At 40.1% G+C, this 15,305-nt stretch overlaps 1 protein-coding gene across 2 annotated transcripts in view; it reads right to left on the reverse strand.

The window, feature by feature from the left end:
- Positions 1 to 15,305, reverse strand: part of plekha1 (pleckstrin homology domain containing A1) — a 44,848-nt gene that overhangs the window by 14,326 nt on the left and 15,217 nt on the right. For both annotated transcript variants that reach the window (XM_012966637.3, NM_001016833.2), the window contains 3 exon segments: positions 3,762 to 3,922; positions 3,364 to 3,420; positions 2,574 to 2,619 (listed from right to left, as the gene is read on the reverse strand). In XM_012966637.3, coding sequence (XP_012822091.1) covers positions 2,574 to 2,619; positions 3,364 to 3,420; positions 3,762 to 3,902 — 244 coding nt within the window. In that variant the 5' untranslated portion in view covers positions 3,903 to 3,922.

Consider the following 15,305-nt stretch of genomic DNA (forward strand, 5'->3'; position numbering starts at 1 on the left):
TAATATAAAACATAAATAATGAAGACCAATTGAAAAGCTGCTTAGAATTGGCCATTATGTAACATACTAAAAATAAAAGGTTACCACCCCTTTAAGTAGGGCTGGAGTTAAGAAATGCGAGCCCACTTAGGGCTGATTTGGCCTGGCGTGTGGGTGGCCAAATCTGGCAAATAGCCTCTGCTTTGGCAACCTTGTGAAATCAGCAGGTTTTCAAGGGTATTTGACGGACTATATAAAGGTAAGGCTCAGGGTTTCCTTGTCCTTTAATCACACACAAATAACTGCATCTAAAAGGAATGGGCCTATGTGTTACCAATATTATAAAAGGTTCAATTTGGGCACAAATACAAAGTTTAGATACATTTACTGTTGTAAGTGATTAGCAACTCTATTACGGACAGGCAGGAACAAGCAATAACGGGGCTTTTGTAGTCACAATTTATTACATGTTTGTCACAGGCTGTGTAGGAGTGCTGATGTTAAAGGCACAAAGCAATCATAATCTCAGTGAAAATTCTATTAGTTATTCATTAAAATAGCTACAGGGGACCTTGTAGCTGGAAGATATGCCTCCCTTTATGCAAGGGTTATGATAGCTTTATTTTTTTTTTTTTTATTTTCTTGCCAAGCCCTTATGAAGGGATTACAAGATTACAGTATCTCTGGCAAGGTGTCTACAGCTTTTTATTCTGCCCTAGCAATAATGGGCATAAACTGCCACAACTAGGGGCACATTTAGCGCCAATAAATGGAGCTTTCCATAGCAGATATATACCTCAGATTTGGCAGCAAAAACACTAAGCAGTTTTGCAGGAAGAAACATTTCTTTGGAAACAGTTTGAATGACCCATTACTTTTACCTCACTGGCACACACATGCTTGTGGTTAACCATTTTGGCACATTTAGAAAGGCCATGCCATTTTCCTGGAAACACAGAGACAAAGATACCATCAAAGATTCTCAGCAATCTTTCCGGTGGAAGCAGTTTGCACTACCAATGTGCACAGCGGTGCCATTCACAGAGTACTGTAATAAATACAATAAATTTGTGCCAACAACGCGCCTCATCTACCAAGAAGTATAGGACATCTGATCATCTCAGGTTCTGGTTGGCATGGTTTGCCTAGACCCCACACCTGACCCACAGACTCATATAACACATTTTCCCTATAGTCCCAATAGCTTCCTGATCCGACCTGCAACCCAAACAAATGGTCATCATAATGGGAAATCACCATAGAATGGCAGGAACATCATCATAAACCTGCAAGTGATATCATCCAAGGGTAGAGGACAGTGGCTAGTAAGAAGCCTACTTAGAGAAATGCATGCCTGCCTCAGTACTCACATCAGCAGTTCCTACCTGCACCATGACAAATACTCTCATTTTTACAAGTAACCCATGGGTATATGGCCCACTGCAGTTAGCACACATAGTAAAGCACAAAGCACTGCAGTGTCCAGTTGCAAATGAACATGATCCAGGCTGCTTATAATGGGGACCAGTAAGGCCCTGCATGTAGCCACTTAAACATTTATTATTAGAATAGTAAGATTTGATACTGATCTTATTGCCCAAACATCATCAAGTATATGTACACTAGTCCAGACTTGATTAGCCTCTTTTTGGAACATGTATGATACAGATCCAGAAGTGATTGTGGCCAAAGTTTCCCTTTACTACTGTTCATATATGCCCAACTGGGCTACTAACAAAAAACCAAATCAAATTAAATCAACCAATCCTCCAATGGGACATTTATCGATTCCTAATTGGTTACATGTAAAATATCCTTGCAATAGAGCACACTTGCTGTCCCCTTTGCCAGAAGCATAAACATATGTATCTCTACCAACTCATAAGCAAATAGCATTCAATAGCAATAAAGAAGTGTTTAAAGGAGAACGAAAGACAAAAATCACTGAGTTGTGCCAAAAGTTAGGCACCCCTCAGTGATTGTATTCACTTACCTGATACCCCAGGCTGGTGCTCCTATCAGCAGAAAACTGCCCCGGCCTGGGGGCTTTCCAGTGAGTACCACAGAGTGATTCTCTTCATGCTGTTTTTTTGTTTCCAGTAGAATGAAGAATTGAACTTGAACAAAAAAGCAGGCTTTTTCACTCTACTGCACGCGTCGGCCCCGGCCCCAGAAAGAAGCAGCAGCAGAACGGGATCACTCCGTGGTGCACACTGAAAAGAACTCCGGCCCGGGGTATCAGGTAAGTGAATACAATCGCTGAAGGGGGGTACCTATCTTTTGGCAGCCTAAGTGATTATGACTTTCCTTCTACTTTAATGCAAATGTGTAAACTCAGCATATACAGTAGGGATGCCACCTTTTGTCGTGGGGCGAAAAGTCCCGTGGGTGGGGCAGTGTTGTCAAGTGAAAGAGTCCTGTCCAGTTTTCAAAATTGGGGAAACCGGGCAGGCGGTTTTGACCCGGATAGCCCTTCCGAAAACCAGATAGGTGGCAACCCTAATTTACAGAGTGGAGTCAGCAACTACAGTGAAACAAACCAGCATCCAAAATAAAGAGAAACCCACAAATAGTAATAAGTGCGCTTTGCTCACCGAAGCAGAATTCAGCTTTTGGACGGAGCTTGGTTGCGTCGCTGACCTGTAAGATAAGTGACAGTAAGAGATTGAGGAAACTGAGATTTGCAACACAAGTGTCAGTATTAGTTACATCTAGGGATACACCGATGTAATCGAATCCGAATTAACATAAGTAAATTAGGACAGAGAAGGGTTAAAGGAGAAGGAAAGGCTAAGTCACTTGGGGGTGCAAAAATGTTAGGCACCCCCAAGTGACTTAGATCGCTTACCTTTTACCCCGGGCTGGTGCCCCTGTACGAAGAGAACAGCACCAGCCCGGGGTAGCAGCGAGCGCTTCCTACTTCCGATTCGCTTGCGCGCGCATGCGCAGTAAAGTGAAAAGCCGAACTTAAACAAGAAAGTCGGCTTTTCACTCTACTGCGCATGCGCCGGCCGACGGATTTCGCCGGCAGAAGAAAAAGGAAGGAGGAAGCGCTCACTACAAGTACCCTGGGCTGGTGCTTTTTTCTCCTAACAGGGGCACCAGTCCAGGGTACAAAGTAGGCGATCTAAGTCACTTGGGGGTGCCTAACATTTTGGCACCCCCAAGTGACTTACCCTTTCCTTCTCCTTTAAAGAGCACCGTGCGCTGAAAAATTTTCAACTTCCGTGTTTTGTGACAACTCAAGTGATTTTAAGGATTCTGTTCGGCCAGGAGAATGGATTATACCGAATCTGAATCCTGCTGAAAAAGGCCAAACCGAATCCTGTATTGGGTGCATTCCTAGTTATATCAATGGGCAGCAACGAGCTAGAGAACACTTACCTTTGATATGTATGTCAGCTTGAGGCAGCCAACACAAGGGGAACCTGCTGGAAGGTTCTAAAGGGGAAATGAAAAAAATAGCATAAGGTGACATAAGGGGAAAAAGTCATCATTCTTAAATTTCAGGCTATGATAACAGGAAACAGGAAAAAGGAAAGACTTATGAATTCTCCGCCAACTAACAGCATGTAAATATTTTGATGATTTTTAAAAATGACTAAGCTGTATTTCTTGGAAACGCTGTTCGACTTGATCCATGCTTTATCCACCAAAACAGGAGACAAATATCTGTACACAGTCGAGACAGCAGCACAGAGAACATTTGGGCAAGAAGAAAAGAAGGATTAAGCAATTGAGCCGATATTAATATCAATGAAGGCTGATATGAAAGTGATTACCTGGGGATTGTCCATGTACCAGAGGAGGCTGTCCTGGCTCGTGTCGAGGATGAAGTAGCGCCGGAGAAATTTCCCACTGTTCTCATGCTCCTCGATGTCCAGGAAGCCACAATTGCGATTCTGACGATCCACGTAAGGCATGTCTGGCCTGAAACATTACCCTGTGGGGAGACAGCAGACGTGTCACTTCTACAGTCTCCTATAAAAACCTTATGAGCTGAAAGCATGTCTGCTCCCACTCAGGAGACCAAGGCGTCCAACATGCACAGCAAATCAGATTTTACATTGCTACTAAATAATAAATACATTGAAAATAATTAATTTAAAGAACCTGCCAACCCCAAAAATAAGTTTTTGACTAATAAAAGAAAACGTAATTCTAAACACCTTTGCAATATAAATTTATTAAAAAAAATGTCAGTGCTTTAAAAGTTATTTGTAAATGGAATTGCTATTGAAAGCAGCATTTGCTGAACTCCTGCTTGTTACTTTTTAAACAATATTGCAAAGGTCAGTCTCCTCCAGCAAGTCAGGTCTGTCTATTTGGTATTTTCAGGTGTTAGTTCACCCAAGATCAGTTGAAAATTCCGAAATTTGTTAAAAGCTAGATAAATGTTTACTCTGTTTTGGCAATATTTTATTGCAGCCTATAGCTAATATTTCCCAATATTTTAATGCAGTCTATAGCTAATATTTCCCTTATACTGCTATGCAAGCAGTATGGTACCCTTCAGCTAATAATAGTTTGGAGATACATACAGCTCTCTGTGGAATATATACCATTACTAAGTGATTACAGGGAAATTAATTGAAAGCAAAACCCTACAATTACCCTTGAGTGGTATTTATTGCCTATGGATGCTCCTTGGCCATGTATATTTTTCTGTAATACCATCAAAGACCCATAATGACTAGATGAGTTCCATACTGCTTAGAAAATGAAATTGAGCAGTAAGTATATTTCCTGCATTACTAGTCAACATTCTAAGCAATGTATTTGAAAGACTCCCAGATTCCTATCCTTATAGCTCAACTCCCTGCCTACTCATGCGGTACAACTCCCACAACTGCCTAATTCCTAATGCAAATACTTCAAGTGACTCCCTGTTTTCCTTTTGATATAGATTAACTTAATGCCAAGCACTCAAGCCACTCCTTACTTGCATAACTGAGCCTTATTCCCACAGGGCACCAATAAAATACTTTCTAGATGCACAAATCAAGGCCTATAGACAAGCAAATCCCCAGCTACCCGCACAGATCAGCCTGCTCATTCATTGTCATACTGCTCCTTCACCTTTATATTAACTTTAAGTATGAAGCAGACACTGATATTCTGGTAAACTTTGCAAATTATTTTATTTATTTATGTTTTGGGGGGTGTTTGGCTTTTTTGTTTGGTAGTGGTAGTTTGGAATTTCAGCAGCTATCTATTTATTAGGGATAAATTTACCCAAGCAACTAGGCAGCGGTTTTAATGAGAGACTGGAAGATGAATAGGAGAGGGCTTAAATAAAGAGATATCCAATAAAATGTAACAATAACAATAAAATCACAGAGCAATAGATTGTGGGTGCCCAGATGAAGTGATCCCCCCTTTTGAAACCTGAAATGAGCAAAAGAGGAAGGCAAATAGTTAAAAAATAAGCCTAACTAAAATGTTCCTACAAAAGAGGCCATTCTACAACATAATAAAGTTAATTTAAAGGCAAACTATACCTAAAACCAACTGTCTTTTTCTACAGGACAGTGGCCTCACTGCCAGCTCTGCATGTAACTCAGACTACTCCTTATTCACAGTACACACTGCCCATGCCTTTTGCTCGAACTCCCACACTTGGTCATTTAAATGAACGAGCAAATAAAGCATATTTATTTCTCTTTATTTCAACAGCATATTTCTGGCTTTCATATTCCTTTTGATATTCAAGCAGGGAGCAATGCTTTGTGGGCAAGCACAGTGCCAGTAATAGTAGAGAGAGATAATGTGTAGGAAATAATAAGGCCAGTTGGCTGAAGGGTTACATTTAGACTGAACGCAGAGTTTCCCCTCTAGAAATAAAGGAAGTGCTCGTTTCTCTATACCGGTTACTTTCCTGTCCCAGGTTACTGTTAATTATTGCACAAAGACAAATGAGTGAATCCCCAGTTGAAGATGCATTACTCATTAATAGCTGCTGCAATGGAATGTATCAATGCACCCATACAAACAGCCCATTTACCATGGGAAGAAAGTTTGCACAGTTCCCAGGTGTCTCTCAGGGAATGCCAATAGTTACTGTGTTACTGACTGGTAACTGTTTAACACGGGTTGCCGGTTACATGCCATGGGTTAGATAAGTCTCACGCCAGCCCCAGGCTGGGCAGTAACACTGGTACTTCTCAGTTACTAAGGAGGCCATACTGAAAATGATTGCTGACCCCAATAACTGGAACCCTATTTCCACTCTGTATATACTGGAAGCATTTGCTATGGCTCCCAAGTTACCCAACGGCTTTATTTAAAAGGGGTGATTCACCTTTAAGTGCACTTTTAGTACCTTATTTAAGATTAATTAATTAGTATCTGAATTATTTGCCTTCCTCTTCTGCCTCTTCCCAGCTTTCAAATGGGGTCACAATTGCTCTGTGAGGCTACCATTTTATTATCTTTCTATTTAGTCCCTCTCCCATTAATATCTCAGTCTCTCATCCAAACCATTGCCTGCTTGCCAGGGTAATTTAGACCCTAGCAACCAAGAAGTTGCTAAAATACTAAACTACATAGCCGCTAAATAACTGGGAATCCATAAAAAATGAAGACCAATTGCAAACTGTCTGAAAATGTCACTATCCACACCATACTAAGAGTCAATTTAAAGGTAAACTATCCCTTTAATAGACACACAACTCTACTGGTAGACTATAACGGTGCCTCCAACTAATGGTGCACGGATCCAGGATTTGGTTTGTGATTCAGCCTTTTTCAGCAGGAATCGGCCGAATCCATGGTCCTGGCACACGGTTCTTTTTAAATCTTCTTATTTTTGCTGTCTATACAATTTACATTAAAAATACCTAATTTTTCAGCATATTTTATGTAAAGCTGAATATGAAGGTGTTTTTCTGTAGAGCCCCCAAGCAAGATAACATTTTTCAGTATTAAAGTTTGGGAAATAAATAAATTTCCCATCCCATTGGCTCAGGGCGCCACTACCATTGCAGCCTGGGGGATAAAGACCTTTCCGCCATTCTATAAAGTCTTGTACTGGCACCACCTCATGTGAATGACACAAAGCAGCGCACAAAGTATGCAGTGGGAGACAAGAATGTAGTCACAGACAAGTTCCAACAGATTCTGACAAAGAGCCAGTTGAGGAAACACAGAATATACAATGCAGGCAAGTTTAGTGAGCCGCAGCCCATAGATACACATGACATGCAGCTGCACAAATGCGCTTCTGCCTTGCACATCTGCCTTGTACCCACACTGCTCTCAATATTAAATGTCAGCTCTCAGGGCAAATCTGTGCACATTGGCAGAGACTTTAGTAACTTCTGACCTAGAAAATGGAATGTCGTAATGTTACAGTATATGTGTTAAGGTACAGAATATTTATTAACGGTACCCCCCTATACATTCATATGGGAACTGTGCTTAGGTTGATGGCAGATTTGTCACACGTGGTTAAATGCTACCGCAGACAAATTTCCCAAAAATGCTTTCCCACCAGCAATAACGTAAATCACCAGCGGGAAAACATACATATTAGTTTAGTTTTCGGAAAGTCAAAGCAACTGATTTGGTTTCCTACAGGCGATTTACTTTATGCCAGTGGGAAAGCATTTTCGGGAGATTTGGCGCAGATTTAACCATAAGCAACAAATCTCCCTATCTGCCATCACCCATACAGGCCAGGCAGTTATCACTTGAAACCACTGGTTAATGCATTTATTAGAAACCGTGGCATGACTGGGTCATTCCCATAGGAACCAATAAGAGGACATTTCTGAGCATTTTGTTGCCTGCTCACTGAGCTGGAAACTACTTGGGTGCCTAAATACATGAAATCGCCCTCTGTGCTATTATGTAGAAATGTAGACTAAGAAATATAATCTCTTTCAAATAAATAGGCTATACAATACACTTTCTGCACAAACTGGTAACAAGCTATTATCAGAGGAATGGCTTTAGCTATCAGAAGCAACTCATAGCCAATCAGTGCATTCAAATTCTCACAATAATATGTCAGCAGTCACCTCCAGTAGGGACGGCAAAAGTGTAAAAGTCCCTCTATATCCAAGTATTCATATACATTCTGTAAGGTTTGATATAATATCATATAATCATATATTCATGTAATTATATATTCATATATGCATGTATTTTGTACACGAGTGGTATAAATACTATGATCACGTAAGAATAAACTGGACAAGTTTGAACTTCCCTTGGAGCTGTGTCTTTATTGTCCCCGTATATACGTCTTTGTCCTGGTAGGAGGGCTCCCACGGATTACTAAATCTAAGATCGGCGGTCAGGGACCTTACACATTCAACCAGAGTACAGTGAAAACAGTAAGGCTGAGAGAAATAGTCCCACTGCATAATATGTGGTGGAGATCGATGAGAAATTATACTTCAGAAAATCCTACACTATATGGCTACTGGTACTAAATGTGTAGTGCAAAAGAGGGCAGATTTGGTCAGGCAATTAAGCCAATTCCTACCATACTGTCTAGCTGTCTGGGCTTGCACTGAGGGACAGTTTTGCAACACCACAAGCCTTCTTTATGGCTGAATGAACAGAATGCCCAAATCATACAGTATTCTACCAGCAGCCTGATCTGAGATTTGGAAAGCTGAGGGTGCGCCTACCTTTACCCCAGGAGCTGCCTGGGACAGCCAGAAGTAATGTGCCCCCTCTAAGCCTTTGTTTGCCTTCCTCTGGAACAGATGTAAATACTGGCACAGGCTGGCAACACAGGCAGAAACAGTCCTAATAACAATCAGTTCATAAAATCGGAAGTTCTGCTAAATGCCCCCCAAACCACCCTGGAATTGATCCTTGCAGGTTCTAAAGTTATAAATGACCCACAGTTTAAAACAGTTAAAGATTAATCAAAGCTATGTCAGATATTAAAAATATAACCAAAATGCATTCTAGTCCAGTAGAAAATGTATTATCCAGAATGCTTGGGAACTGGGTCATTCCAGATAAGGGGTCTTCCCAAAATTTGGATCTGCTTACCTTAAGTCTGCTAAAAGTCATTTAAACATGAAATAAACCCAATGGGATTGTTTTGCCCCCAATATGGATTCATGCAGATTGGTTACCATCAAGTACAAGCTACTGTTTTTTATTACAGAGAAAAAGGAAATTGATATTAAAAATTAGAATTATTTGCTTAAAATGGAGTCTATGGGAAATGGCCTTCCTGTAATTCGGAGCTTTCTGGATAACAGGTTTCCAGATAAGATATTCTATACCTGTACTATAAGAGCCAACTGACGGTAATGGGAGGAGATGTGAGAAACTTAGATCAAAATGGGCAAAATGCACAGGTATATACCACCTTTAGGGCCCTTGGACACGGGGAGATTATTTGCCCCATGATAAATCTTCGTTACCGCGGGCAACAGTTGCATACGTGTCGCTTTGGTTTCCCAAGTTGCCTGAAGTTTCCTTGAGATGTGTATGCCATCCCATCGGCGATTTACATTCTTGCCAATGGAATGGCATGTCAAGGAGTCATTAGTCGACCGCGGTAACAAAGGCGACTAATCTCAATGTGTGCCACTGCCCTTAAGGGTTAACTCTGACCACTAGATATCATTAATTATTCATGAGAATGGTACAAGTGGCAGTCTATCTCCTCTAATGACGTCCAGGAATGTATAATACACATACTAATTATTTACAAAGAAAAACCTTCTTAGGCTTTGTCCGCAGAAGTGATCTGTAAACAGAGTCCCATTGACAGAGGCGCTCTTCATTTCATTGCGCACGTGGTCCCGTAACACAGGGCCACACTTGGGCAGCAGGACAAAGAACTCCCATCAATGGACGGTTCTGTGCGGCAAACATTGGCTTATTGTTCTATCTCAAAGAAACAATTGCAGGACACACAAGCTCTCCCCCCCTCCATCCTGGGGCTTTCCTTTCCAGAGCCGCTCATAATTACCCCTTGGAGACGAAGACTGAAAAAGCGACCGCTCGTGAACTGTGGGAGCAGTTAGGAATAGGGGCTATGGAAATCTGGCAAACAGTCACTTCCCTTCATTCTGCAAGAGGGCTACTTCGGTGAAGACTCTTTTTTTTCTTTGAATCGAATGTATAAATCAGTATGAATATTCATAATATAACGTCATTATTTCAGCTGAGGTTGGAACCAGATGAACTCTTCTCCTTAGAAAGCACAGCGGAAAAGATTAGGAGCACAAGCCGTACCATTCATTTGCAGTCGCTAATTTGGACGAAAAGCAATTGCATTATTTACTTTAGCCTGCAATGCTCACTGAACTAACTGGCAAATCAATGGCCATAGACAGAGAGCAGTGTATTAATCTCTCTTAAGTCAGAGCAGTGCTCAGCATTACAACATGGCAGATATTCAGAGCCTACAGAATATGTACGGATACCCTGCAGATGAGAGGCAAGCTATGGCACAGGGCATTGGTAGTTTTCTGCTTTTAAGGGAATCTATCCTATAATACAGAATTGTATATTTGACACATTCATACATGCGATATATGCGTTAGCATCAAAATGCAATGTGACTATATATCACATGGGGCTAGCCATATTCTTCATTTCCCAGGAAGCCACAGCCATGTGACCTGTGCTCTGATAAACTTCAGTCACACTTTACTGTTGAGCTGCAAGTTGGAGTGATATCCTCCCCCCTCCCAGCAGCCGATCAGCAGAACAATGGGAAGGTAACAAGCTCCCAGTAGGTATCAGAATAGCACTCAATAGTAAGAAATCCAAGTCCTGCTTGGGACTCCTCCAGTTACATGGGAGTAGGAGAAACAATAGGTTACCTAAAAGCAGTTCTAATGTGTAGCACTGGCTCCTTCTGAAAGCTCAGACTCAGACACAATGCATTGAGATTGCGCCTACAGCTAAAAAATACAACTTCAAATGGTAGAGTGAATTATTTGCTATGTAAACAGTGTAATTTAGAAATAAAAAGTATACTATAAAAATCATGACAGTATCCCTTTAAGTGGGCATATTGGTGGGAAGATCCACTCGTTTGGCGAGGTTACCAAATGAGCGGATTTAATAGTGTTTGGCAACTGTAACTGGATCATGGTCTGTTTGCCCAGAGAAAAAAGGGTCTGCAAATGCTTCCACATGCACTAATTTGGGGGTTAAAAACAAAAAAGTGAGGCAGTATTAGGCCATCTATTTAGAGAACCAAACTGGGCAACACCCAACCCACCCAACCATAAGTCAAATACCCAAATGGGCCGATGGTAAGCCCCTGTAGGTCCACCTTAGTCAAAAAAGATGCCTTACAATACATTGTTGTATAATTATTAGAGTACACGGTAAAGGCATTAGTTTGAATTTTGCAATGAGCGGAGAATATTTTGTGCCAGTTTTGTTCTCTGCTGTGACTGACGGGCTGAAAGCCTCTGTATAATTAGCACAAACTGGGTAATGGCCAAGGCCAAGAGAAACTTGTAAGCATCAAGCCGAGCATGTTATGACTGCCTCCTACCTGTGAGATCCACACAGTCGTACCCAGCAACACACGTGCAGTGGAAAACATTCAGCTGTAAATAAGACTTGCATGACCCCTACGTGTATTTGTAGCCAACAAAAATGACATCACTATTGGGCAAACTGAGAGGCAAAAACAGACCTGCCGTTTATCTTACCGTTTCAACCAAAGGCACTGCAGGTCGGCCAGATCTGTCTCAACATAAATTACTGCCTGTCTTGTGGGTTTAACATAGGCAGTCATGCTTCAGCGCTAACTATAGTCCCATTGCAAGCAAAACAATTAGTCATATTGCCACATGCTTCTCCCACAACTGCCCTCCCAAAAATAACACATGTCTGTATGCACAGAAGGCTAAATTTGGCCCAAAGGCCTCCTATGTGCTAAGTGTTAAAACTGAAGCACAAACACATCAGACTAAGACAACATAATTCTCTGACCAATTAATAAACTACATATATATATTATATACACACACATATACTGGGGTTCATTTGGAGGAGTTCAACTTGATGGACTTTGGTCTTTTTTCACCCCAACTTAACTATGCAACTACTTGAATGCAAAAGCTACTGGCCTGCAGTCTATATACATATAAAATATAGGTATAGGATTCGTTATCCTGAAACAAGTTATCCAGAATAAGCAAATAATTCACTTTAAAAAAAAAACAAAAAAAAACATTGTTTTCTCTGTAATAATCAAACAGAACCTTGTAACAGTATGGGACCTTATGTTTTCCAGATAAGGAATATGGATCTCCATACCTTGTCTGCTAAAAAAGTATTTCAACATTAATTAAACCCAACAGGGGTTTATATCTTAAAAGGAATCAAAACAAGTTTGGATCAAGTACAGGTACTGTTTTATTATTACAGAGAAAAGGGAATCATTTAACCATTAAATAAACCCAATAGGGCTGTTCTGCCCCCAATAAGGGGTAATTAAATCTTAGTTGGGATCAAGTACAGGTACTGTTTTATTATTACAGAGAAAAGGGAATCATTTAACCATTAAATAAACCCAATAGGGCTGTTCTGCCCCCAATAAGGGGTAATTATATCTTAGTTGGGATCAAGTACAGGTACTGTTTTATTATTACAGAGAAAAGGGAATCATTTAACCATTAAATAAACCCAATAGGGCTGTTCTGCCCCCAATAAGGGGTAATTAAATCTTAGTTGGGATCAAGTACAGGTACTGTTTTATTATTACAGAGAAAAGGGAATCATTTAACTATTAAATAAACCCAATAGGGCTGTTCTGCCCCCAATAAGGGGTAATTATATCTTAGTTGGGATCAAGTACAGGTACTGTTTTATTATTACAGAGAAAAGGGAATCATTTAACCATTAAATAAACCCAATAGGGCTGTTCTGCCCCCAATAAGGGGTAATTATATCTTAGTTGGGATCAAGTACAGGTACTGTTTTATTATTACAGAGAAAAGGGAATCATTTAACCATTAAATAAACCCAATAGGGCTGTTCTGCCCCCAATAAGGGGTAATTATATCTTAGTTGGGATCAAGTACAGGTACTGTTTTATTATTACTGAGAAAAGGGAATCATTTAACCATAAATTAAACCCAATAGGACAGTTTTACATAGTTACATAGTTACATAGGGTTGAAAAAAGACCATTGTCCATCAAGTTCAACCCATCCGAGTAAACCCAGCACACAACCTATACTAACCAATCTATACACTCACATACATAAACTATATATACAACCAGTAATACTAACTGTAGATATTAGTATCACAATAGCCTTGGATATTCTGCTTGTTCAAAAACTCATCCAGGCCCCTCTTAAAGGCATTAACAGAATCTGCCATTACCACATCACTAGGAAGGGCATTCCCCAACCTCACTGCCCTCACCGTGAAAAACCACCTACGCTGCTTCAAATGGAAGCTCCGTTCCTCTAATCTATAGGGGTGACCTCTGGTGCGCTGATTGTTTTTATGGGAAAAAAGAACATCCCCCAACTGCCTATAATCCCCTCTAATGTACTTGTACAGAGTAATCATGTCCCCTCGCAAGCGCCTCTTTTCCAGAGAAAACAACCCCAACCTCGACAGTCTAACCTCATAGCTTAAATCTTCCATCCCCTTTACCAGTTTAGTTGCACGTCTCTGCACTCTCTCCAGCTCATTAATATCCTTCTTAAGGACTGGAGCCCAAAACTGCACTGCATACTCAAGGTGACTTATTACTTTTGCTGTCTTATTATATCTTACAAGGTATCAATACATGGTACTGTTATATTATTACAGAGAAAAGGGAAATATGTTGAAAAATTTTGAATGATTTTATTTAAATAGAGTCTATAGGACCAGGCCTACCCATAATTCGGAGATTTCTGGATCACGGGTTTCCAGAAAACTGATCCCATACCTGTACTTGATCCCAACTAAGATTAATCCTTATTGGAGGCAAAAACATCCCATTCGATTTGTGTAGTTTTTAAATGATTTTAGTAGCCTTAAAGTATGGAAACCCGAATTACAGAAAGACACCTTTATCCTGAAAACCCATGGTCCTGAGCATTTTGTATAACAGGTCCAATCCCTGTCATGCATTATATTTCCCATGAAATGCCTTCAGCCAATGCCTGATTTGTCAGCCAGCCAATTTGTCATTTACCTCATTGTGTTCTTCTAGAACTGAAAAACAACAAATACAGCCACAGATTACTCCGCACTGGGAACCTCAAGATGGTTATACACATGTTGACATATACACAATATTTTGATTTATTTTTATAAGTGGAACAAATATAGTGTAGCATTTTGTCTCTACACCTTTTCCTCTGCATTGCTGAATATGGATTCCCACTGTGCAGGAGGATTGCTGAACCTATAGCACCCTTCAGTAAATGCAGATATTTCGATTATAAAAACTAAGGAAACATTTAGTAATAGTTCTGCCATTGCTTTTGAAAATAACACTCAGAGGTCAGGTGAACTTAGCATGAAGAAGTCGTTAGAAACTTTATATAATCTATGCTTACTCCGCTTATTATTTTGATTAGACAAATTGGGAAATAGTTTTAGTTCTTCAAAGCTAAAAGGAAACACTCTCTACATTAGTCTTTATGTATTTTTAAGTACAATGCACTATAACATCTTCCACATTTCAGCAGTAACAAGGCTTTTGAAAGGCTTTATCTCTGCATAAAGAAACATCTCTAGTACTCGTGACTGTAGGTTATAGTTACACTACTCCCTATTATCTTAATGAAATTTCCCATGTATTAGTGTATTCCCTTGTTCGTTGGGATCAACAGATGATACACATCGTACAAAAACACAATCTATACAAGCACTGGTTACAAGCAACAGCAAAAGGAAAGTTTGCCTTTCACATTACCTATTATGGGATCCTTTATCCTGAAACCCATTATCCAGGAAGCTCTGAATTACGGGAAGGCCATCTCCCATATAGAGTCCATTTTGAGCAAATGTTACTAATTTTTAAAGATTTTTTCCTTTATCATTTTAATAATAAAAAAAAAAGTACAGGTGTGGGATCTGTTATCTGGAAATCCATTATCCAGAAAGTTCTGAATTACAGAAAGGCCTTCTATTTTTTTTATTTTTATTTCAATATGTTTTATTTCAAATAAAGGTGGTAAAAGACATACAGGCTACTTTCCAATTATCACAGTGTATACAAACATAAAATACAAACAGTAGATTGCTGGAGCTTTATGGTAAGATAGGGATTGTGAACATAGTTGACGGAGTAGTCTGCGATTATACCATAAGGGGCCAGGGGGATCCCTGGCCTTCTAATTTTTAAAAATGATTTTCTTTATCTCCGTCAT

Source organism: Xenopus tropicalis, chromosome 7 (genome assembly GCF_000004195.4).
Source record: "Xenopus tropicalis strain Nigerian chromosome 7, UCB_Xtro_10.0, whole genome shotgun sequence".
NCBI classification, from domain to species: domain Eukaryota; kingdom Metazoa; phylum Chordata; class Amphibia; order Anura; family Pipidae; genus Xenopus; species Xenopus tropicalis.